General features: G+C 25.6%; 1 protein-coding gene across 4 annotated transcripts; it reads left to right on the top strand.

Moving 5' to 3' along the window:
* The first annotated feature begins 381 nt into the window (after nt 1-381).
* Nucleotides 382-12,008, top strand: LOC114121150 (zinc finger protein 423-like). Of its 4 annotated transcripts, XM_027983331.2 has the most exons (7): nt 382-679; nt 944-1,467; nt 1,543-1,759; nt 1,828-2,024; nt 4,724-4,796; nt 4,904-5,105; nt 5,794-12,008. In XM_027983331.2, the coding sequence occupies exons 5-7, from the start codon at nt 4,735-4,737 to the stop codon at nt 9,850-9,852; spliced, it is 4,323 nt and encodes a 1,440-aa protein (XP_027839132.2). In that variant the 5' UTR covers nt 382-679; nt 944-1,467; nt 1,543-1,759; nt 1,828-2,024; nt 4,724-4,734; the 3' UTR covers nt 9,853-12,008. The 4 variants fall into 4 exon arrangements, with proteins under 4 accessions (XP_027839132.2, XP_027839153.2, XP_050058173.1 ...); XM_027983352.2 differs by lacking the exon at nt 944-1,467; XM_050202216.1 differs by lacking the exon at nt 382-679 and having other exon boundaries at nt 726-1,467.
* Nucleotides 12,009-27,249: the final 15,241 nt, after the last annotated feature.

Raw genomic sequence — 27,249 nt, 5'->3', positions numbered from 1 at the left:
TTTAAATTTAATGTAATTTATGTGTAATGTGTATATTACGAATACTGCACGAATATTATGGTTATTTGCTAGGTACATGTCGTACATCAAATGGAAATCATTGAAAAACCAAAAATTTGTCGAAAAATTAAAAGATAGTACCTGTCCTGTACTCGGTACAGCGAGGGAGGTAAAGTACAATTTAGTTTTTAGTTCTTAGGTCTTTAGCGCTACCTATATTCATCATTCTAAACTATAAAAGACGCGGATCTTAGCGGTTATCTACAAACTATTTTTTTTTTTTTTGTAGTGACAACCACGAACTAAGATTATGGTGACTATATATATACCATATTAAGAATATAAGATAATATCCCTGACTGGGCTGAATGACCCGACTTAAGGATGATGTATGTAACGGTGTAGGTAGCGCTGCGCTAGAATGATGCCCATCGGCCACCATTGCCGTACACGAAGGCCTTTTAAAACATAGTTGTAATATTTTATATAATATTATGCTAGGTATTCATGTTCGTTCCAAAACCATGAGAGACGATAGCCGCGAATAGCTCTTGTATGCATGGACGCATGGTACATAAAATATATAAATATTTTTTCGCGTCTGACCACCAGTCCACTTCATATAATATATTATATATATATATATATATTTCTGACTTCTGTGATTCTATCGTTTGTGGTATGTACCTTATAATAATATAATATTTAATTTAATACTTATCTGTGGTATCAATCATACACTTAAATCTGCTTGCTGGTGTTTCGATCATGGATCTATTTTTTTTTTTTTTTATAAGTAGGTAACTATGCCGGGTCTACAATAGTATAGATAGGCAGTATAGCGTCAGCCGGTGCAGTGCCAGTGTAGCACATTATATAATACATTATTTATTTAGTATTTTTGTCACGATTTGAATTTTTATAATTTATTTTGATTGTCTAGCCCAATAAGTTGTTGAATGTTTATTGCATAATGGTCATAATGCTAATCACTATCAAATGACAATTAACAATTTTCGAGAATTCAGCATTGTGGACAAGGAGCATTGACCATTCCGGCATTCGGCTTCGACGAATTTCGCGGTTGAGACATTTACGGTTTGCATAGGAATGAGTACAAATGCTGAATGCTGACGTGATCATCCGTGATTTCTAAAATGAAAACGGCAATGTCGTTTTTAATTTACTACTCTACAGTGACGCCTTTAAGTATCAGGAATCGACCTACTATGTTTGTTTTTGCTCATAACCAATAATTATAAGTGTTGTACGGTAAAATTGTACATTTGTACAAGCCGGACGAAGTGAAGTGTCGACTCACTCGGCGGGAGAGCAGACAAACGATATTACGATAAATTAGCGGTCTCCGTTCTGGGTTCAACGTATCACTTCTTACACCACGACCCATCTATGCTTCCGACGCTTTCGTAGATATCAGTGTAAAGTATTGTTTACACTTTGAAAAATGTTTGTAAATCGTAAAGAATACTAATGATATGTCTCCAGATATTTGTAATAATGTGTTATAATTTTTATTTGTAGGTAATTATTCCAGCCATCTGATGGTAATTGGTAGCCGAACTCCGTCAGCTACTTTCAACCACAAGGATTGGTTAATGGTTTGAATCGATTGCCTAGACTAGTACCTACTTATATTTTACCCGTATATCAGACCACAGAATACCTTATCCTCTGATCAGAAATTGGTTTTGAACACAACTTGGACCGCTGGACCTGCGTGAACATTCAATACTGAAACGTATAAAACCTCAGTCCATTAATCTACTAACTAAATCAAACTGAACACTGTACTGTCTTGAATTCCAGGTTTTGATTTTGTTGAAACTGTTTCTAGTCTATGCAAATTGCTTCATGGCTTTGAATGTCGGTTTCAATATGCAAAACCGACGTAGGACTGTATGTTATTGATCAAGATTTCAATATGTAGCCTGACAACCCAGTATAGTTTTTGCATTTTGATTTCACTGTGATCGATCTATCACCCATCACTGGGTGATAAAATAGTAAGTCGACCTTAATTTTATAACTGTTCATAGTTTTATTATTTTTTTTCATTATGGAATTTATCAAATTTTATTGTAGGTAGTTTACTTGAGTTTCTAATCTTAGAATATTAGTCTAATACCTAATTAATACAGCACTTGTAACACGTTTCTTTTTTTTTAATTGTGTCTAACATTTCTAACTAAAAATTTCTGTTGTTTTATATCCTACTTATATTATCCGTTCAATCTTCATTTTTATGAAACTCATAAATGTATGGATTTGCTAAAGTTTCCTGGATATCTAGGCATATTAGTTATAATTATCATCTAAATAAATTATATAATATGTTCTATTTATTGTATTTTCATTGTACTTTCAATAACGCTACCTTTTCTCCCAATATTAGTTAATAAAGTAAAAAAATATTAATACCTTTTATTATGATAATAATAATAATAATAATAATATTATAATTTCATAATAAAATATAATATTACATAAATAAATAAATAAATATAATATTATTATAAACTAATAGATTCATCCAATTCAAAATAAATAGGTAGTTCAGGGATTTTATGTTTTGGATTTAGAGATTTACATCCACTAATATTTACTTACATGTGTAATAATTATAAAGTTTAATATGGGCTTAATAAGTATTAAAAATAAACAAAATTGTCTTAGTTATATTTGTATACATAGGCATGTGCATGTTCTCTTGTTAGAGGAGGCAAGGGTCTGGATCTCTTCTAAATTTTTTTTAACTTCAGTGTTGATGTATGACGACAGTATTTTGAATTAATCCTTACATAATTCATGTATGTGGCTATATTAAATCTTTCTATATGTTCATATAAATGTTATACATTTAAGTTTAACTAAAAAATATCAACAGATTTTCTTGTGTTGTCTTTTTAAAAATAAAACATAATTAAAAAATGTTGTAATGTTCAAATCAGGTTTGAGGTTTTTTTATGCATATTACAATCATTATTTTTACCTAACAAATCACTAACCTAACTACAGCTGATACTTTCTTATTATTAGAAATTTATATATATATATTATTACAGTACAATAGAATTTTAGTATTTTGAAATACTTTTTATATTTTTTACTTCGACAATAAAACTTTTAGGAGAGACACCTGTGTCTCTTGTGTGCACACTTATGTAAATCCACATAAACACATAAACACAAAACAACATAATATAATGAATTTAGGACATTTGGTTTAATTAAAAATTATTTGATTAAAAACAGTTGTTTTTGGAATGCAAACACCTGTGTTTTAAATTTCAGATGGTATTTTAAGTATTTTTGGGTCCTAACAGCACATCATAAAATTATTATGTATCAATGGTAGGTAAATATATGTGTCTACACTGTAGATTCTATAGTAATCTTTTAGTGATACAAAAACGCTGTAACTAAAAAAGAAAAGTAGCTCCATATCATAAATGTTACTTTTTGTGAATTGTTGCACGCTACTTTCAACACTTAATGTTAACACATTTATTTGTATACATACATTTTATTTGTTTACATAAACTATGTATTTTTTTAAATTTATTTTATTCAATTAGTGATGATTAAATATTATATTATTATTTTATCATCGGTTATTATTCTAGGAAATATACTCATTCATGATGTATTATCTTACATTATTAGAATGTATTTTCCAGTAAAATAATTTATATTAGTATATTATCTAGTGCATGTGAAAAATGCAGCCTCATCCCTTCCTGTATCATCCACCAACTAAAAAATTATATTATTTGAGATCAGTTTTAAAAACCCAATTTTATAATTACTAGTAGTAAAACGTTTTCAAATATTTTGCAAATGAATAAAAAAATAGATGCTTATTATTGATATTGAAAACAGATTTTAAAATTAACTAAAATAATTATGTTAATACAATTTTGATATTTCTATTGGTATTAAGCTCTATTTCGCCAAGGGTAGACGTTTTATAATTTTTTGTATTAAATTTAAATTTTATTTTCCTAGATAGATGTTTCCACTGATATGTTTCTATTTTATTGCACAATTTTCTTTTAACGGGAGTTGGGTCTCTATATACATGCTTATACTTGGCATTTAGTATGTTCTTTCATTTTATAAAAACCTCATGAAGATTGGAAGAATTGTTCCAAAGATAATTTGCATCAAAGGTTTACATTTGTGTTTTTTAACATGTATATAATATAGAAATATTACTAGTTAATTTGTTTAAAATTAACATAAATTTAAACACTATTGATTTAATTTCTCATGAGTGCTATAATAACAGCTATACAAATATTATTTTTTATTTATTATTTAACAATTAACTAAACTTCATTAAGCACTTTATATTAAGGTTTGATGAAATAAATACTAGTTTTTGCTAATCCCCTACAAACATTTATTTTTATTTATTACACAATAAACAGCTTATAAGTTTTAGGTTTCTGTTTTCACTTATTTTTATTTATTTAATTTTTGTAAAATGTATTTTTTATTAAAGTAAAGAATAACATTCAGTGTTAGTTGTTAAACAATTAGATATCAAAAATTATTCAAATATATATTAAATATAAAAAAAAAATACTATCAAATAAATGTATATTATGATTAATGTATGTTAATATATAAGTTCAAATAAAATAATATTTAATATAATTTATATACACTTATTTTAATTAATTAATATTTTGATTTTTAGAATATTCTTAAATGACTCCAATGAAAGATTACATAAAAGTTGAAGTCACTGGTGATGCTGATGCTGTTACCAGGTATTTATACATAATTAAAATCTTCATGCATTTTCTTCTCTTTTTATTGTAATATAGTTATTTTATTTATAAAAAATATTAATTAGTTAAATTTTAAAATTCTATAGTGAATTATATGTTGAAAACACTATTGAAAATCCTGCATGGTATACAGTTGAAGATAATCATGTATCTTTGGTATCTGAAAATATTGAAAAGGTTATCAAAGTTGAAACCGATATGTTGGATGACTGTATGTGGGAAAGTAGAATTGAAATTTCTAAAGATGTTGCCAACCAAAATAATGCCGAGTTATCCTTGGAATCTCAGGTAATATCTTGTTTAAATACGGTATTCTTATTGTGTGATGAGTTATGCATGTTTTCTTATGTCGCATGTAGCCTACCATCAATAATGTTTAGTGTTGTATGTGATCTACCACTTTTTAATATCACCCCTAATCCCTATATTCATTATTATGTATTATATTCAAGTAATTAACTCGATTTCAGTTACAATTTCAATTTCTCTTTCAATAATTTTATGTAATATTTACTCATCTTTTGTTTTACCATAAACAATTTAGTTTCCTAACTGAACAATTGAGCATAATTTTTTAACTAACATAGCTTCAAAATTTGAATGGATAAAAAAATAATTATATATTATACACTATGTAGTAGAGATTTGTATCTTAGAAGAGATATATCTAAAATGCAAATTTCGGTGATCTTTAACAAATATTATATTTCAGATTGGTTTAATGCTTTATTATGATAATCAATAAATGTAGATCCTAACTTAATCAAATAACAATTCATTTTATCAGTTATAATCATCTATACAGATATATGCATGATACAGTGGTAGATTTTATATAATATTACACGTCAAGAGTGGTAGACCATGTACATGTAGTGCACCACAAGTATGTGGTAAACCGCATACGATAAGAATTCCCTATAAAATATTAACAGTTATTAATTATTATATTTATAAATATTTTTTTTCCTTATAGAATGTTGCAGTCAATAATATTGACTTAAATCCTGAAAAGACAACTAATAAAATGTTTTACTGTAATATTTGTGGAAAAAGTTTCGCTTTAAATTATCTTTTAAAAAATCACTTGGCAGAACATAAAAGACGAATAAATATTAAAAACAACAAATGTAAATATTGTGGAAGGCAGTTCAAGTTAAAATTTGGTTTGAATAGACACATTCAAAAATTTCATAATGAACACATGAAAAGCCATGAAAATAATAGGATTCCTAATATAAAATTGCGAAAATTAAATGGTGTTTGGAAAAGTAAGACAAATGTATTTAAATGTAACATTTGTTTTCTAAAATGTCATAGTGAAAAAAATTTAGTAGAACATATGGAAACTCATGACAATTGTCTAACAGAGTGTAATGATTGCTTTAAGTGTGTATCAGTTTCTGAATTGGATAATCATATGGAACAATTACATAATAAACAATTGTATAAATGTCAGAAATGTAACCTACAATTTGTAAAACAACAACATTTAAACTGTCATTTAATTCATTGCTTAAAAAGTTTGCCAACTAAATCAAATAAGGTTTGTGGACCATTCAAAGATGGTTCAACAACTTGCTCTGCTTGTGGAATTATATTTAATAATTCTTTGTCATTGAAAAATCATATAACTATGGGCTGTAAGCATTACACTTGTAAATATTGTGGACAATATTTTAGTTCAAGGATTTTATGGCTAAGACATGTGGATGTTCATGAAAAAGATGAACAACGTGTAATGTTTAGAGTAAATAAAATATCTACAATTAGAAAATATAATCAAACTGAGGCTGTAAATGATTCTTCTTCTAATACAAGTGAAGGACAATTATTATCCAGAAATGTTACAAGAAGAAATAATTCAGAACAAAACGATTTAATGAACAGCAATTCAACAACTGTATCAACTGCTTCAAATAATTCAATGGCAAATGATTATGTTATTCAAAATATAAAGCAAGAAAAATACTTAAATGCAAATGCCAAAGAAAGAAATACTTCGCATCAAGTGATTAACAATCAATCAACTGTATCTGTTGTTCCTCAAAATTCAATAACAAACAATTACCTTTTTTTAAATATTAAACAAGAAAAAATCACGAGTACAGATGCCGTAGAAACAAATAGTTCAGATCAAATAAATTTAGCAAACAGTAATGAATCAACAATTTCAACTTTTTCACATAACTCAATAGTAAACGATTGCCATGTCTTAAATATTAAGCAAGAAAAAAACACAAGTACAAATGTCATAGAAACAAATAGTTCAGATCAAATAAATTTAGCAAACAATAATGAATCAATAATTTCAACTGTTTCGCAGAACTTAATAGTGAACGATTGCCTTGTCTTAAATATAAAGCAAGAAAAAAACACGAGTTTAAATGTCAAAGGAAGGGAAAATTCTGATCAAATGGACTTAGTGAATGACAATGAATCAACTGTGGAAAACAGACTTCATGATTTAATGGTACATGATGACCCTATTAATATTAATGTAGCTAATAATTCTGTTTCTACAATTAGAGAAACACCTTATATCTGTATTAGAAAATTGCCTTATATTAAAAATGTATTTTGCAATGATGTTAATGATCAGACATCACAAAATAATGTTATATTTATATGTAGAATTTGTAAAAAATCTCCGTCTACAGATATACATTCATTCGCATTGCACATGAGTGAACATGTTGAATGCAACATGCACGAATGTATAGTGTGTGATAAGACATTTAGCACTGTACTTCTTTGGACAAACCATATGACTAATCATCAACAGCAATTAGATTTAAATATATCAGCAGTTCAGTGTAATCTTACAGAAATTGAATCTAATACATCAGGCCCAATTGATTCTGGAAATGTGGAACCACAAGTTTGTTCAACCTCAAGAAATAGAAAATTCAAGATGTCTTTATTGGATGATTCATATTCAGATATAACCAGCATGAATAATAGTGTCAATAAAGTAAAATATCAATATGACTGTAGCACATGTAACATAATATTTCCTTCCAAAGTCAAATTAAAAGCTCATCAAACTCTTCATGCTAAACCACAATCATTTTCATGTAGGTATTGTGATAGAATATTTTCTGGAAAGGGTCAGTGTACAAACCATGAAAAATCTCACATTGGTTTAGACCAAGCGTGTTTTCAAAATAATGAGAATTATACACCTGAAGCAACTTTAATCCAAAACAATATAAGCATAGAAAATAACAACATTAACACGGAGACAACGTCAATTAAACATAAAAATAAAAACAAACTATCATCAACTATAAAAACAAATCATTGTCACTTATGTAATAAAAAATTTTCAAAGCGCTGTTATTTTACAAATCATATGCAAATAAAGCATAATATTAATCCAAATTTACCAAAACAACTTATATCAAATTCTGATAATGAAAATAAATTACCAGTTCCGGTAGATAGTGATTTGAATAATCATCTTAATAAAAGTAATGAAAAGAAATCAAAATTTTGTACCATTTGTAATAAATATTTTGCACATATGGGTGCCTTAACCAATCACATGAATATTCATTTAGATCGTAAACCATACAAATGTCAATATTGTTCCAAACAATTTAGTAAGGAAGCCTCTTATATTTTGCATCAGAAAAAACATGTGCCAAAAAATGAAGTTAATGAAGAACCACAAATCGAAAATAGTAATGATTTTGAGTTGGGTTATAATCCAGCTGATGGGAATTCTAATGATACAAATTTAATTAACATGAAAGATTTATGGTTTACCTGCGATGTATGTGAGAAAAAATTCTCTACTCCGTTCCAATTGAATTTACACCGAAAATTACATTCTAATGTACCATATGTATGTAAGATTTGTAATAGATCTTATTCATTGAAATTTCGATGGAATTGGCATTTAAAAGGCCATTACCTAAGACATATTAAAAGTTTAAAAAGTAAACGAAATACTAATGATATAAAATCAAAGATTGCATCTATACAACATTATCAAGATAGAATAAAATGTCGATATTGTAAAAAAGAATATAACTCAATATCTCAGTGGAAAAAACATATGACAATGAACAAGGAATGTCGTCGCCATTGTAAAAATAACCTTCCAGAATTTGCATCAAATCATGCTTCAAAGAATCGTACCAAATCTTGTCGTTTTAAGTGTAATATTTGTAAGAAAACATATAGCACCTCTTACAATCGTTCAATACATATAAAAAATGTTCACAACGAGTTAGATTCTACAGTTTTAAATAATCATAATAATACCAATTTTCAAAAAGACAAACCAATGGAAATAATTCAACAGAAACCAGTGATTAAAAAACGAAATAGAAGTAATCATATTAATGGCAGTGGCACTAAATGTAAGTTATGTGGCAAAGTATATAGTAGTGTAGCTAATTTAGGCCGCCATGTATCTATAGTTCACACAAAGTGTTATGAACCTATGACCTGTAATGTTTGTGGAAGGACATTCAAACATAAATTTTCTTTTAGAGAACATTTAAAAATTAAACACAAAAAATTGTTTAAAAATTATGAAGAAATAAACGTTAAAAATAAAAGAGCCAACAGGAAAATTATACCAATAAATAAAAAAAGAATTATGAAATACTTTTGCAAAATTTGTAAAATGAAGTTTGCTGACAATATTACATTACAAGAACATTCAAAGATACATATAGTAGATATGTATAATTGTAAAGACTGTGGTCAGCAATTTGAGACAAATGTTACTCTAGGAAATCATATTATGGAAAACCACAGTGGTGATAATTTTATATCTAATAAAAACAATCATATTAAGAATTATGAGAACCAAAATACTTCTTTGGAAATAATTAATAATAATCCTGCTCAATGTAAAGTTTGTTTGAAAATCTTAAAAGATCCTGGATATTTACGTGAACACATGAGATTGCATACAGGTGACAAGCCGTTTAAATGTGATCTGTGCAATATGACTTTCAGATTTAAATCGAACTTAAGAATGCATCAGAAGAAAGATATGCCATGTTATATCCCATAATAATATTAATATGTTCTAAAATACAATTTTAAGCTATTAGAAATTATAACACATTTTAACTTTAACAGTATAGAACTATTTTGATTGTTATAAGTTAACTATTTATACAGTATAATTAAGTGTATACTAAAAATCAAATGTATTTAATATGTGCATATATTTAAAAAAATATGTGTATTGTTAAATATATTTAAGGTATACCTATTTTTATATTAATTAAATTTAAGTTTTATGATTTGTTTCCATTAACAATAACTTGTGTTGTACATTCATGTATTTTCAACTAAGTAATTTATTAGTAATTTTTTTTTATTCAAATCTACTATACTTAGATCAATTTAATAATTAAATCATTTTTGTTTTTTGATTTTATAATTTAATGTTAAATTAAACTAAGAAAATTATTTTGTAACAAACTTATATAGTTTGGTTAAGTAAGTTATTTTTAATATATTTCAATTAAATGTATGAATATTTTAATACATTTTAAGTTAACTGTACATTTTTTGTTATACATTAAATATCAACACCAAAATTACTTGATTTTCTTCTATATCATAGATATTGATTTGGAGTATATATTGGCTAATCTAGGAAAATTTTATATATTCTGTGAGAATGATAAATTCATTGTGATCATCTATGTATTAATATTTATCTTAAATTACTGTATATTTACAATAAATTTATTATAAAATAATACATAGTTTATAGATGGAGACATTGAAAAGTATTGTATAGTATCATTTTTAGTCTTAGGACAACTAACTTGGATGGACTGACTTCGTAACTTCAAAAGCTCTTACTGGTCGTCCAGATCATGCATACTTGCTAATCATTAGCTCTTGTTCAATACCTATATAAAAGTGCTGGAACAACTTAAAACTTTTAAAGTTTTTACTGGCCCAGATTACTTGCAATTTTTTTCTAATTATTAGTCTTTTTTGTTTGGTGCCAAGTTTGAAGTTGCAGGTCAAAAACGGGTGGGCCAACTGCACAAATTAAAAGTTTATAGCAGCCATTCAAATGACTTGAAAATACTTGCAAAATAATTAATTTGTTTATGTAACATAAAATAAAAAATATTATGTATACATATTAGTTTTTGATAATGTATGTACAATTTTATTTGGAAATCAACTTTGAAAAATCTTTAATACAAGATCCAAGCGGAATGATATAATATATAAACTAAATTTCTAAATCAAAATTGAGATAATGTTAACAAACTCTAGTTGACAAATCAGAAAATTTAAATATAAAAATTACTAATTGTAATGAATTAATGAAGCTCATTGTCTACTTAGTTAGATACTTATATGAACCATTTGAAGCTAGTTTTGAGTTTTGGAGTGATTTACTACAACGGTTCTATGTGTAAATCAGTAAATATCTAGATTCGGTTATTGATGACTGATGTTAATATAGAATGGTAGTATGTTTAAGTATGTACCAAATCAATGTCACTAATATCAGACATTGAAAAAATATATATTAAATCTCCATTCTAGTTGTAATTCTGACTTAAATAATATAATTGAAAATTTTAATTTTTTAAAAACGAGGATAAAACCATCAAATTTATCATATACACCATCCGTGTATCAATTAATATCAGCTAAAAGTTAATACTCAATCAAGGTGGATATATATATATATTATATTTATATATATATATCCACCTTGTACTCAATGAATAAGAAATATTTAGACAAGTGTTCATTACTAACGTTATATTAAAAGTATGAAAATCCTCCATTAATAATAAATTGTTACGAGTACCTTGTTAAAACGGAAGAATTAAAAGATATTTATTTGTTTTACACATATTTCAATATGGACTTTATGTTCAAATTGTAGGTACATCCAAAGGACCACAATCAATTCTATTTTGTATAAAAACATACGTAAGGTCAAGGATATCTCATACAGAGAGATTATAAACGCACTATTGTCATTCTAAATATTGAATTATTCATAAGTCACAAAACAAGTTAAATATGATGATATATAATATATATTTTTATTTATTTTTTAATATGAATTTATGTATTATACAATAATATGACCTTTTTTTCATTTTGACTCTTCCATATTTATTAATATATTTGGTGGCTTGCGACTCTCTTTTCGCTGGCCACCCCTGATACATATAATTGATAATTTTGCTTTACTTCAATCTAGAATTTTTTTTTTTTTTATGAACCATGTGTGATTTTGATGAAGTTATTTTTTATTTAATACATACATTATACGTGTTTATCAATTATCATACATAATTTTTATATTTATCCAAATTAAAAAAAGTTATCCACAGATTTTTCCAGCTCTGGGGTTTTTTCATTAAAACGTTTTTCTAAATTTATACTTACCTATACCATCAATTATTATGTATCAAACATAATTTTGCAACAAACTGAATCATAAGATAATAGATTAGATAAAATAATTTTCTATAATATAACTGCTGTTTATTGTTTGATGTTAAGACTAAAACTGAAACAGTGAAACGTGCATTCATATGATACATTTTTAATCGTGAATTCGTGAACTACCTACGTATTGCCTATACCTATTTGTAGTGGAAATACAATTTCCAATCTAATAAATCACAATAATTATCAAATGATTGGTGAAATACTGAAATAAATTTTACAGAGAACTGTGAGGTCTGTGGGTACTGATTTGAAGCTACCCTCATTTTTAGTCGTTTACCTACTTGTTTTTAACTTCTATTTTTTTTTTTTTTAATTAATTTAATTTAACTATGACAATGTTATTATACTTCATATATAATAATATGCTTAAAGGAGAATGGACTTTATTGTCTAGTTTTGACACCTAACTTTTTTACCTTACCTTTTTAAATAGAAAGGCATTTGAGTTACAAAACTTGCAGATTTGCAAATTATAATAATTATGTAAGAGTTATTTTAGTTAATTATAATATCTCATCATAGTGTTATAATAAAATGAGTTCACAAACCACGGGTTGAAAATCCATGGCTTAGGTTTCCATAACTTTCACCAAGAGGCAAGAGTTTTTATACAATTTTAGTTCTTCATAACATTATCAGTAAAAAATAAAAATACAGTAACAATATGATATGATATAATAAAAAAAAATGTATCAAAATCGAACCATCGAAAGTCTTGTCACACATTCATAGGTAGCTAATATACTAATTAATATTTTATATATCCATTATTCTTATTATATAATTATACATACATAATTGAATTCAATGTAGTTTTTTAATTTTAAATAGTATATGTGCGTAATTATTTTAACTTTTGATAAAATTATATTTAGGTTTGCTTAAAAACCTAGAAAATATCATAAAATATCTTACATAAGTAAAGTTAATCTAATATCAATTTAAAAATATTAAAATTACGTATATGCACGATGTTATACAAATGTATAAAATATTCAATTTTTATAACTAAGACTAGAACATTGATTATCTACGATGTTTTTTGTAAATAGTTTTTAATTAAATTTAATATCTAAAAAAATATGTAAGCACAATAATGTTTTATTGACATGAAATTCAAATTTGGACAAAATTAGATTTTTAAACAAAGAATAACGATTTTAGTTATTTTGTTATTATTCGAAGGGACTTAATTTTTTCATTATGTATATTGTATTATATGTTATAATCACAAGATATTTTTAATATATTTAAATACATTTTAAATTATCGTCTAATTACATCACGAACCTATTTACGCGTTTCTACAGTAGGTCGGTGTTGACTCAAAACTTCATAAGTTAATTACAATGATATAAAATTATACAAAATGTAATACACTAAAAATCATTGTCATCATCGGTAAAAATTAATTCAAATATTTCAACTTATAGGTAAAATAAATTTCTACAGTTATTTAATGTAAATATAGTACCTAGGTACTGAATTTCTACTCAGAATGTTTTTTCGTATACCTACAATGATTTATTATTAAATTCAAATTTAATATATCCCTATGGTCCATTACGGGCATTACGCTATTACAGTAATACTTATTAAATTACATTTAATTAAGTATTCACGGGACGTTTACAATACAGTAGCCTCAGTAGAGCGATATCTACCTTGCCCACTTTTTAAGGTTCCCGCAGACTTTTGGTTTTAAATTATACTTTAATTTTATCAAAGATATTCGTAAAAATGTTTTTTTTTTTATAAGATTGATTTGAGTTATGTTCAGAATAAACGTGGAATGACGTACCAAGGTGATAAATTTATTAACACTATAAACAGTTCTGCGAGTCATCATTGATTATTAATATAATATTATAATATTTCGCCTTATCATTTGTCACTGTAAATTTGTAATTAGTAATTAATGAAACTAAGTGAATTATAATATAGGGATTATATAGATACCCTGCGGACTGCTTATTATAAATTTATAGAATGCCGGATGCCTTCCTATAAGCCCTTCGCGATGGTATAATCATATTCTCTGGGATATTTATAATTTAATTGGTCAATGGGTTAATCCACTTACAATGAAATATAGAACATAAACTATATTTAAACATTTAAAAGATTGTATTAATGAATAATTAATGAATTTTACTTAGGTAAATAATTATACGTTGTATTAGCTAAGTGGCTTAGTATAAGCTAAATTGAAAATACATCATATACATAATTGATGCTTTTTATGATATAATATATTTTTATATTATGGTTTAATATGAAAGTAATTTTTTTTTGTTTCTATAAAAATGAAATACAAACTCACGATGTATGCGATATTATAAAGATATTGTGATGTATATCTTTTCAATGATAAATGAGCATTTAATCCTTGACATAATATTATTATATAGCCATAATTGAGTGTTCTATATTATGAAAAATTAAACCAGCGCTTAGGTGTACTTGTGTCTTGTGTACAATGCGTATAATATATATAATTTATAGCAATATGAGGAATTGTTAATATATTTAATTTTATTTTACGTGCACTAAAATAATTGGATGATACCTCACTCGAAATTGTTGAAAATTATAAACATACGAGTAAAATATTAGATAAGTAGATACTTATCTAATATTTTTTTTGAATTTTGATACATAGTTACATTATCCAGTATTTTCCAAGGGTTGTGAATTGTGATTTATAATAATATACTAATACATATTACATTGTATATTTTAAGGGTTAGATGGTTTATTGGTACCCATTATTATTACTCGAAAAAAATGCGAACTCAGCAAAAATATATAAGTACCTAAATTATGGGATTGCTCATTCTATGTGTAGAAACGGCCAACTGGGTAAGCAGTTAGCAGACAAAACGTATACTCGTATTTTATAAAAAGTACACTCAAAAAGATCATCATTATTAAACTCTGTAAAGGTATGCGTTTTTTTTTTTTTTTTAATAACCGTTACATAATAAAATAAACTTATTTACATTATCAACATTCAACCCCAATTAAAATTATACAATATACTTACGTTTTCTCAATAAATATAATTTTATCAACTACCAAATTTAATGCAATTTAGGTGGGATTTAGTTTCAGAAATGTTTATCATTCGAATTTTCATTGGGCAATGATCCTCGAAACAAATTACTAAAAAGTTGACAATTATGGTGAAACAAACAATATATGTGATACATTTGTACATTAATGTAGAATAATTAATTTGAAATTGTTTTCTTGTAAATGTATAGATACTATATAGGTACCTACTGCAACATAAAAAAACATTAAAAAAATATGAATATAATTTGTTCAATATTTAAATTTTAAATACTAAACATGTACCTATATTATAATGAGATTATCAAACATACAGGACTGAGTGGTGCTTGAAACTTGAAAGTATATTGTGATCTGTCGTGCAGATAGCAAGCATTACACATAATAGATATCAAATTAGGTTTATAATTTGATTTCTTATTTTGTTTAAAATAACAGTTTTTAATCTACTAAAAGTTTCTTGTAAAAAAACTACCTACCTGCAATTTTTGATAAATATTTAAATAAAATGTTATAAGTAAATAAAATAAAAAAATACCTTTATTACTCTAAACAAAGGTTTTTAATTTTTTCTTTCCGGTTGTACTCATATTTTATTTTGTTATAAATATTTGTATTCCATTTGTAATTTAACTGTTATCTACCTTAAACTTAACAATATTAATTTAGGTTTCCTTTAAATATTATGGCAATACTCATACTATACAATAATTACTCTTATACTTACAACCTTTAAATTTTTAAGATTCCGCGTTTATAATAATTATTAATAGAAGTTTCATATTAAAAATGATTTGATAGACTACTTAGCGTCCATAATAGTGTAATAGCTTATTTTTTTATACTTATATAGTCTTATAATATGACTATAATATTAATACGTAAAGGCTATGTACAAGTTGTCTACTTATCGTTTATGCCTAATGACTGTTATGATTGCTCGACTAATAATTAATAAGTAATAACCATGTTTCAGCCATTGAAACAATCACTGGGTTGTGTATTTGTGTTACATAATAGATGAGGCGTATCTATCAATCGCCTGCATTTTTATTGGTGTAAAAATAAAATACACTCACGTAACAAATTTATAATTAAAAATCATAACCCATATAATATTGATTTATGAATTATGATGTGTCAAAGTCAAAGGTGGGACGATCAGAACGCCATTCATTCCATTAGTTCAAGTTGTAATTTATATCTCGAACACGATTACCTATAAAGGTATACATATTATTATATGTGTCCCTTAAAAAATATATATAATATATATATTGTACCTCATTTTTTAATATATTAGTAATAATAATTTTTACATTACAAAAACATCAAGGCTCTATTTTACGTACGAAAAAATAACTTGTAAATTAGGTAAATTATTTTTGAACCAACATGAAATGTTTAATGGATGATATCAGGTATGATTGACAAGTCTCAAGTCATTGACTTAGTCAAAGATCAGACTAGACACGATATCGGCCGAATATAATTCGGACATCTGCAGAATTATCGGGTTTTTTCCGGCCGACGAAATGGTCAGACTACAATAGGATTTAGGTTGAGTTCACCTATGTATTTTGTGATGATACATTGCCGATTCGGTCGGAAAAAACAAAATATTATTTTGTTTTCGTCCGGCATCGGTAGTTTACGGCCGTATTTACTAGCTCTTGTCACTGCTCCAGCACCCCAAGGTATGGATTTTTACACAAAAATTTCATAAGATTATATAACCGTTCTAATATAACGAAATGTAACTACAAAAACTGTTTTTGTAACTTACAAGGAAGTTTAAAATTTCAAACTTTAATTTCCGGGTGTTGGCGTGATGTCACTCCAGCACACAGGTACCCTTCAAAATAATGGGTGTAGTATACCGTCCATACCCTTTAATAACATACAAGTATACAAATAATTTTAAATTACATAGTAATATCATATAGCCATATAGGTGACATTAATAAAGTAAAATTAAACATGTCGTATTGATTATTATCGTATTTTTTAAATATTTTAATACTTTATATTATATATTATTGTAGGCCAATCATTTCTGAATTAATCAAATTTTAAATTATTCATTTCCCTTTAATATTGACCCAAATGTAAGATGTCACATTGTCATATGTAATTAATTTTTTTATAAATTATGAGTAAGTATATATATATATATACCTATATATATAGGTCTTTATATTAAAATAATAATGAAAATGAAATAACCTTAATGAATAATATTATTGGACACCTACGATTATTCTAAAATGTTTTAAATAGAATAAAAAAGTAAACAATTGACCTCAATTAATTAAACAGAATTAAATATATGATAGAGTCAATAAATGTTCGAATAATCGATGGAAATATTTGAATTACATTTTCATATATATATTTAAAAAACAAATAAATAAAATAAAGTGTTAATAATTAATTCACTTATGGAAAATTAAAATACAGTAAGTCAGTAAGAGCTTAATTAAAACTACGAGTATAATAGGATATGATGTATAGGCGTTATTTCTATTGATACTTAGGTACTTAACCAAATAAGTAATAATACTAAGTATTAACTAATACCAATATGTAAATAACAAATAAAACTCAACTTTTAAAATTTCAAATATTAGAATTTTATCAAAATATTTAATATAGAAATGTTTTTAGGTAATTATTTTTTAATGTACCTACCCAAAAAAATACGTTTTTAAAAACTTAAAAATAAAATTAAAAAAAAGATATGGTGTCCCTACCGCTTAAGCACATCAAGTTTGAAGTTTAGAAGGGGACATGAAGTGCTATTATTCAACAATTTTTCACTCACAACAATCAAATCATTTATAACATTTTATACATTGTTATCACATTTACTTATTCTAGTATTCTACATTGTATAGAATCTGTTTTTCAACAATAAATATTTTATATTGTTACTATTGATAGATATTAATGCATTATATAGATTATAGACTATAGTCTGCAGTATATTCTAATACCAGGGGTGTCCAATATTAGTATGTTTGAGAGCCACAATTAATTCAAAATTCAAAATAATTTTTAATACATTTTTATAAATGTATACCAAAAAACTTTAAAATTATTTTAATATAGTAAGTAAATTTTGATTTTTTAAATAAGAGGTGAGCAACATTTGACTATGGCGTGATTCGAAAGTTAGCTACCCCTATAGTCTTTACTGATTACACTATAAATGTATTGATAATAAATAAAGCATTTCTTCAATAAGAAAAAAAAATGATATAGTAAATGTAAATGACTGGATTTTAAACAAGAACAATATAATATTGTTTCTATTGTTAGTATACAATTAGTGCATATAACTGTAGTTTCTTGTTTTTTTGTTTACCATATTATTATTTAAGTGTAGGTATGTTCAATACGTCATACATTTACAATTTTAAGTAAAATTATTTTACTTTATTGTATTTTACTTAAATTTAAATAATTGAATATGAAATATTATCTAGGGTTAAAAAAAAAACAAAAAAAAATAAATATTTTAAGCTATTCATAACTCTGTTTACATTCTGTTTAAACAAAACTAACTGAATATTGGACTATCAACTACGATACTATCATAAGTAAATAATTTTACAAGCAAGAATGTAATAAAAAAAATCTTTTTAAGATATGTATTATTGTATAGTGTATATATATAATATATATATTTTATTTATTTGAACTAAAAAGTAAAGAGTACCTATATTAAATATTAACTATTACGTATTATTTTATTTATTGGAGTATTTAAGACATTTTAGTTTATCTAACCAGAACTTAATATATTTCACCTATATTAAAGTATTTAGGTGCCTATATTATTTTGTATAAAGGTATGTTATTGAAAATATAGGAGTACCTACATGTATTTAAAAGCAAAAATATTTAAAAATATTATTGTACAGTGTCTAAAAATAATATTTTGCTTATTACTTTCTGTTTTATTTCTGTATTAATCAATATTAATGATTTATATAAACTAGATAGTGTTACCTCCATCAAGCTTATCGCTTATACAATATTACTTCATTTTTCCCCCCTAAAATTTGTGTAAAACCGTAAACATCACAGAGTGGCAAGCGGTGGGTGTAGGCAAAAATTATCATTTATCATTGATTGTTTTCGAAAATTGAATTCCAATTTAGTGTGCATTATAAATTTGTCTAGTGTTCCAATTGTTCAATCTCTCTACTTCTTAATAATTTAAAAGGTTTATTTTAGTTTTATAATAAGCATCAAATTTATTTTTATAATAAATAATCCAATTATTTTTATGTACTGAAATAAAAAAATAAAGGTTACTTATATAATATATTTATTTTAATTTTATTTAAAATTTTCAATATCTGTATTATAGTATATATTAAATACATTCAATAAGCAAAATGTATGTGTTAAGAAAATAATGGCACAATGAGCTTGAGTGAGAGAATTACCCGCATTAATATTATTGAATTTTAAGTTTTATAGTATGTAAGGTAAGTCAACTACATTTAACAATTGTGTTTCAATAATTGTGAAGAACTCTACTTTATGTGGACCCTGGGAGCCACACAATCCTAAATCTAACTCTGATTATTTTTATGTATTTTTTTTTTAAATACGATTTATACTTACTATAATAGAATTGAAACATTTTTTTGATTTTCAAAATGAAGGAAATACATATTAAAAAGACCCCCTAAATTATTTGCATGGACCCCGTAATTTGTAACGCCGGCTCTGGGACTTACTAACACATACAGTTAATAAAGTCCTCTTAACATTTGGAGAGAATATAGTTGTAGTACCTTGTAGGTAATATAAAACTATGGTCAACCAATTCGTGTACACCCAAGGGGGATGGGTCTTTGGAGTCCCCAAAATATATTTTTATATTATACAGTATATAGTTTTGTCACAAATAAAATATTGCATTGATGAATAATTTTTTTTTTTTTGAAAATAAAATAATTATTAAAATTATTAGTAACTTTTTAGTTGTGTGTAAGGAACGTAAAAAAATCGTAAGCCCTTCCTCTCCCATAAGACCTTAATCAGAACAAAACTCCTGAGTACGAGACTGTCGTCGATAAGTTCATACACACAATATGACCATTAACAGCAGTTAACTTCAACGAATAATCTATAAATTTAATGAGCTATTCATATAATCTTGTTTATTTTGTTTTGAAAAAATGTACACATAAATAGTTTATCATTCGTCATTTAATATTAATCAAAACTACAATACCTACGCTTTTTCAGTTTAGGAAAATACATTACATTAGGTATACGTATTATTCTTTATCCTTCTCTAAATTTTCTATAAAATTAAAAATGGCAAATGCAATAATTTATTAGTGATTTACACTAGCTTATGTTTGGGGACAGCAATTTTTGTGTTCCTCAAGTATACAATTTTGGATACTCCTGGCATAGACATAGATTATATAGTTTGATTGTGAAAATTGTTCATAACTTATCCATGTTTATATTATAATGACACGATGAAACATAAATAAATAATGATTAATTGTAATGGTTAAGTCAATAAGTAAAATAAAATTTATTTTAAAATATTATTATAAAATATTGAATGGTACTTAATGTCAAATATTTAGTTATTGGAAAAAAAGGTATAAAATTAAAATTCTAAATTAGGTGTTAAGTTAATTAGTTTTTTTAATTGATCTAAGTCATAAACAAATATGTAACTATACTTAAAAAAAGATATTAGGTCAATTAATTAGAGTCTAGAATACATAATATTATAATAATGTATTTATGTATAAGTAGATATATTAAATCTTATTTATGTTATTTTGATTCCTTGTGCGGGCATTAATTATAAGAGTATATATAAGTACATATCAGGGATGGCTATCTAGAATTAAGAGCTAATAATAAAAAAGTTTCACGAATATCGATTGACTGAGTACTCGTATACTCAGGAAAATTTATTACACATAATTGCTCCAATTATTGTTGAAGATTAAAAACTAAATGTACCTAATATAGTTATATAAAATGTAAAATGTAAAATGAGATAGTATAGTATCAATACATTGTAAAATAATGATGTTGGATTATATTTTATTTTATTAAGAGCATTCTAATTTAATTGTTACATTTTCAAATAGCTAATACATATCGTTTGATAATATCATAAAAGGTTTTGCGTTTTACAAGAATAAAGCACAACAATGTCTTATTCGGTGCCCTAAAATCAACAGTTATATATTTGAAAATGTCGTTATTATTATTAAAATAAATATATATAATCCAATATCATTGTATGAATAAGGCGTGACTGCGCGTGTACCAGTGTACCACACTTAGATATTTTTGATATTTATAAACAACTTGATATTGTTGCATACCTAAACCAATTTTTAGAGAAGAGGTTGAAGCCGTTGGAAGATAAATTCGATAAACCCTATTTCTGTTGGTATATATTATTGTGTACATTATAATATACATAATATAGAATATTAATATTGAGAAATACAGCCATAGATACGGGAAATGAGGAAAACTCCCTTTTCCTCCTTTCTCATCTGAGGACACCCTCAGATCAGCGGTATTGTTATAATATTATGTCTATACTTATATTGTATTTGTATATATTATATTATATAAATGTGAAATCTATTATTTTGATGTTATAAAATGCTAAAGAGAAAATCCAATATTAGCCGCTATAATACACGAAGGGCAAAAAGATTTCGTTTTCGTATATAGAAAATGAAACTAGTGTCAATAGGGAAATAGGGAAATCCGTTATACTGGTGAATAAATTCGTCAACAAAAACGTTGAATATATTTTGCATTACAGCAGCAAACAGAAAGAATTCTTTCTGTTAAAAAGAGAATAATAATGCTCAACGAAAAATCTTTAGATCTTAATTAACCACATTCTCCTTGGTGGCCTATGAAATTCCCACATTTAAGTATTAGTATAGTATACGACCCCTTCAATTGATTGTTCAAACGATGATCATCTTTCTATTGCCAATATGAGTGAAATTTGTTGGTAATAACAGGAAATGAACCTCAATAACCTCATGAAGCACCCGGGTTTTTCTGTCTTGGAAAAAAAGTTATGTTTGACGAAATTGCTGAGTAGCTAGAATTATTAAAAAGTCTCCTCAGTCGTGGCACTTATCGTCATTCTTCTTCTAAGTTTTCCTCGATAATATTCTGAAGTGTAACAATGGTTTTAAAATGATGTCATTTGGTGCAACGGAGATAAGACACGGACATTGTAAGCCTTAATTCAAAAATCAAGTTCACCTATATCATGCATGTTGATTTATTATTACTAATCACCGATGTAGAACAAAACGTTTTACAAATATATTTATAAAAAAATCAAATTTTAAAATCAAATGCTTATATAAACACAATATTATTATGTTTACTTTTATGATTCTCGACATCTTAATCCTGCAGAACATGCTGCAGTGTTTGATGTAAACAAAAAATAAACTACAAATTAGAATGATATTTAAAATTCATGTCGAATTTTATACATAAATACATGATGAATAGGTATTCAGTTTTATTGTGTTAACATAAAAATATATGTGGCAAATTATAAAAGTAATCAATATAATTGTGTTCATAAGGGTCTGTATTATATATTTCAACTGAAGCAAAACAGAAAATTATAGAAAGATAGATTAATTTCAATCTGGGCGGAGTCCAGTTGTACTGCAGTTTGTACATAATTAATAGGTATCGTAGAAATTCGTACCGGCTAATATTTGTCTTGATTAATAATATGTTTTTTGTTTATACAATGTCCGTGAAGCTGACTCCCCACTTTAACCTAGACATTTAAAACGCGTACAAAAAAATTGTATCTATTTGCTAGAATTTGCATGCCTTTGGTTTATCCAGAATTTTTTTTCTTCCTTTACCATATTGTCTAAAACTTTTACTTTGACATAGGTATTATACAAATGTAATGCTATCATAGCTATCTAATAGAATAATAATATGAAAGAAGTCTTATTTTAATTTTATACAGTTATGATGTTTTTGAAAAAAATATTTAACTTTATACTCGTATTTAAGGTTTTTTTTTTTAAATTAATATGAATATAAAATATGTTATACAGGACATTTAAATATTTTTCTTTTTTAGGATATGGGTCTTTTAAATTCTAAAGAATACACTGAAAATATATACAATATTCTATTATTTTACGTACGTGAAATTGGCACTGTAAACTTTATAGTTGTAAAACGTTTTACATAGGTTCCAACAAATTCCAACAAATATCCAACCATCTACAACCATGTCGTATGAATATAGTTAGAAAAATTTAATTGTTCTTTTTGGAATACGTAATGCCGGGCATGTAGTTAGCACTACAAACTTTGAGATTGAATAGTTTTTAAAATAGTTTCCAACAAATTCCAACAACGTCCAACAAGTCCGAGAAAAGTTTGTTGGAATGGTTTTAGATTGTTGTGCTAACTTTATAGTGCCAGTTTCGCGTACGTTATTATTTTCATTGTAAAATGATGTAAAATAATTTTTATTGCATGTAAAATTTACATTTCAAAAGTTCTAAGTTTCTATATTTTGGTAGTTATCAAATTCTATGAAACTCAAAATTTTATTTGCAACTCACTTTTCACACTATGCCCAGCCTAACTTTATCTGATTGACTTTGGATCAACTTCAATACTTCAACTACTAAAATTTGATTTTTCATTTGAATGATGATACATTTAATGTAATATCGAGATGTAATATTTTTTACTATTGTTTATGCGTTTTTTGATGATTATTGATCTTAAATTATGTTTATTGACATATTTTGTTTGATGGTCAATATTCGATTTTTTTTTGATTATTTTCAATATCAGTCAGTATCTGCTGCCTTTTTCATTCCATCTTTCGAACCATCCGATTTTCTTCGATCAAATCACCGTTTTAAATTTAAAAGGTTAAATTTAATAATTAGTTATTTTGTTATAATATTTTACCTAATACTTATTGATAATATAATGTTATTTACCCATGTATTTCCTTATTATTAAAAATTAAATGTTTATTGCTTTTCAGAATCTTTTATACTTCATTATTTCATTACATAACTTACATAGAACTCAGTAGAATTTTTAAATCTAGAATTCCTATTTTTAAATAGGAAACATATACCTAACTTAGGTACCTATCTATAAAAATATATTTTTTCCCAAAATTTTAATACATTTTGTTCGTCATTGTCCATTAACGTTCTTGTTACCTTTTATACTGCCACTATGATAATATTAAAATACCTAAACTTAGTGCTTGATGACTGCTTCAAGCACTGATCAGTGAATATTAAGCATGGCAACTGGCAATGAATTATTTAGTATTAAAAGCAAAGCTGACAAATTAATGAGCTTTAATAGTTTATTACATGAGTATAATATTATAAAAAACATTAAAACATTAGTATTTTAAACTTCTCTATTACATGTTTAAAAAATGTATTATACATGTAAAAGAAAAATGTATTTAAAATAATTATTTGCGAATGTTTTAAAATGTTATAAAAAAATATTAAAAAAAATATTGCCAACATTACTTTGCTAAAAATGTCCTGACCGTGTAATGAAAACTATTTCAAAACATTTTCGTTTCTTGAAATACGTTTTGAAAATATATAAAAAATATTGATTTGCTGTATAGGAAGTCACCGTCTGTTATAATGCCTATAGTGCGTTTTTTATAAATCTAATAATCGTGGTAATAATAGTCTGTTACAATGCGATGATAGCGATCACGAATCTCGATCTTGAATCGCTCTCTTTTGGAATTTTTAAATTGTTGAAGGTTTTTTGCGTCATTTCATGTTCACTCTATAGATTGTTGTCACAGTCTGTTATTTAGCAAGGGATTTATGCAACTGTACTTTTATCAAAATATTAAATGCTATTGCATATAGCAAAATATCATTAAATAGAAATGTAATGATTTTTAATGCATTTGAAAATATTCAAAGTATAGATTTCTATTAAAAAAATCAATTTTTCGGTAATATAGATTCAAGTAGACACGTAGATATGTAAAAACGTTTTTTTAAAAAGAAAACTGAACGAGATAATTATTTGTGCCTACGCTTTATCAATAATCACTGTATAATAAGCATTAATATAAAATATGTACAATTATTTCATATACTTGTTACGCACTTATATCTTATTTATTGTATTATTGTACATTAAATATAATAGGTAGGTATACTGATATATTATTTTAAGTATATGTATAAATACTATACCAATCATATTTTAATTTTAATGTACGTGAGATTGGTATCAAAAATTAAAAATACGTGACAGTATTGAATATTCATTCATGTATAATGTTACCTATATATTTTGTACACATTTTCAAGGTTTCTGTAAATATTTACCTAGACAATAAATGTACTGGTGTTGGTATATTTTATCCTCATTCAACTTCTGGATTTGAATGTTCAATTGAACAATAAAAATACACTCCACTGACCACTATCTATTGTCCCCACTACCGATAATAACCACGTTTTATTACCTAACATAACTTTACACAAGTTTTTTAAACATAATAGATAAAATAAAATGTTTTAATAACACGTACGTCCACAAACTATTTATATATTTATATTATGTTTCATAATTTTACAAGTTAAGTGCTACACTGCTACTATATAATGGGTGGCTTCTTATTCATGTAACTTCATTAATATTATATCTATAGCTTTATCTCACATATACTTTTATTGTGCTTAATTGTATAGATTGTATACCTATTTTTTATATACATAAAACAAATGTTCCATTACCTATATAGATTCTGAATGGAGCAATAAATATATTAGATTTACATAGATACGTGTTTTCTTTTTTATGAAAACAAGTCTTCAATATTCAATATCGTTAATTTTTAGTCAAAAGTCTTGTTGTACGAAATTTTCACAAAAAATATTTAAACAAAAATAATTACAATTTTTACTTTAACGATATTGATTACTTTTTGTAATAAAATAAATAGAAATATATTGAAACTTTTTATCATTATTATGGTTATAATAATTTTTTAGAACATGATGTAATTTTCATTATATAATATATATTTAGACTAAGTTTATGCTAATTATACCATGAACAACATATTCCTCACATATACCTATAATATAGGTCAACGATTTTGGACTCAAATATGGTTTAAGTTTTCTTAATCATATATTGAAGTACATGTTATTGTTAAGTTTTAAAGAAACTCTGTTTTCTGAAGTGAGTTTGTAATAAATTTAAGTTGTTAGCTCTGCTAAAAGCTATATTTGTGAACTTGTAAGATCGATTTTAAAGTTTTCTATCGTTATCTAAGGTCCTAGGACCCTCAAATTATAAGTGATAGAAATCAGTTTAAAAAAGTTCAACAAAAGTTCTTAGATTTAGCCGTCTCTTTAATGAAAATTGAACATGAACGTGAATCTAAGTGTCTATAAACCAGTATTGAATAGTCGAAGTTAACAGTCTTTAACTGATAAGTGGATTATTACGAACAAGGTTTTCTTGTATGAATTAATCGATAAATCGGTTGATTGTTCTGAATATTTTTACTAGATTATTTTCAAAACTCCTTGCTTTTAATTCCGATCTCATTTTCTTTTACTATTTTGCATAACAAACTACCTCAATACCAGTAATCGGCCAATTTATAGGATAATACGTATTGTCAATCATAATCCTTTCTTTGATTATTAATTAAATTCTAAATGTAGTATTGTTTTGACTTTTGTACCTATATAATATATTCTGTTTATATTAACTTAATAACCTATATTATGCACTTTTTGTTTGTTTATTAAGTTTGATAAATTTATAACCG

The sequence above is a fragment of the Aphis gossypii genome, chromosome 2, assembly GCF_020184175.1.
Source record: "Aphis gossypii isolate Hap1 chromosome 2, ASM2018417v2, whole genome shotgun sequence".
Lineage (NCBI taxonomy): Eukaryota > Metazoa > Arthropoda > Insecta > Hemiptera > Aphididae > Aphis > Aphis gossypii.
This window is presented reverse-complemented; position numbering and strand designations above follow the sequence as displayed.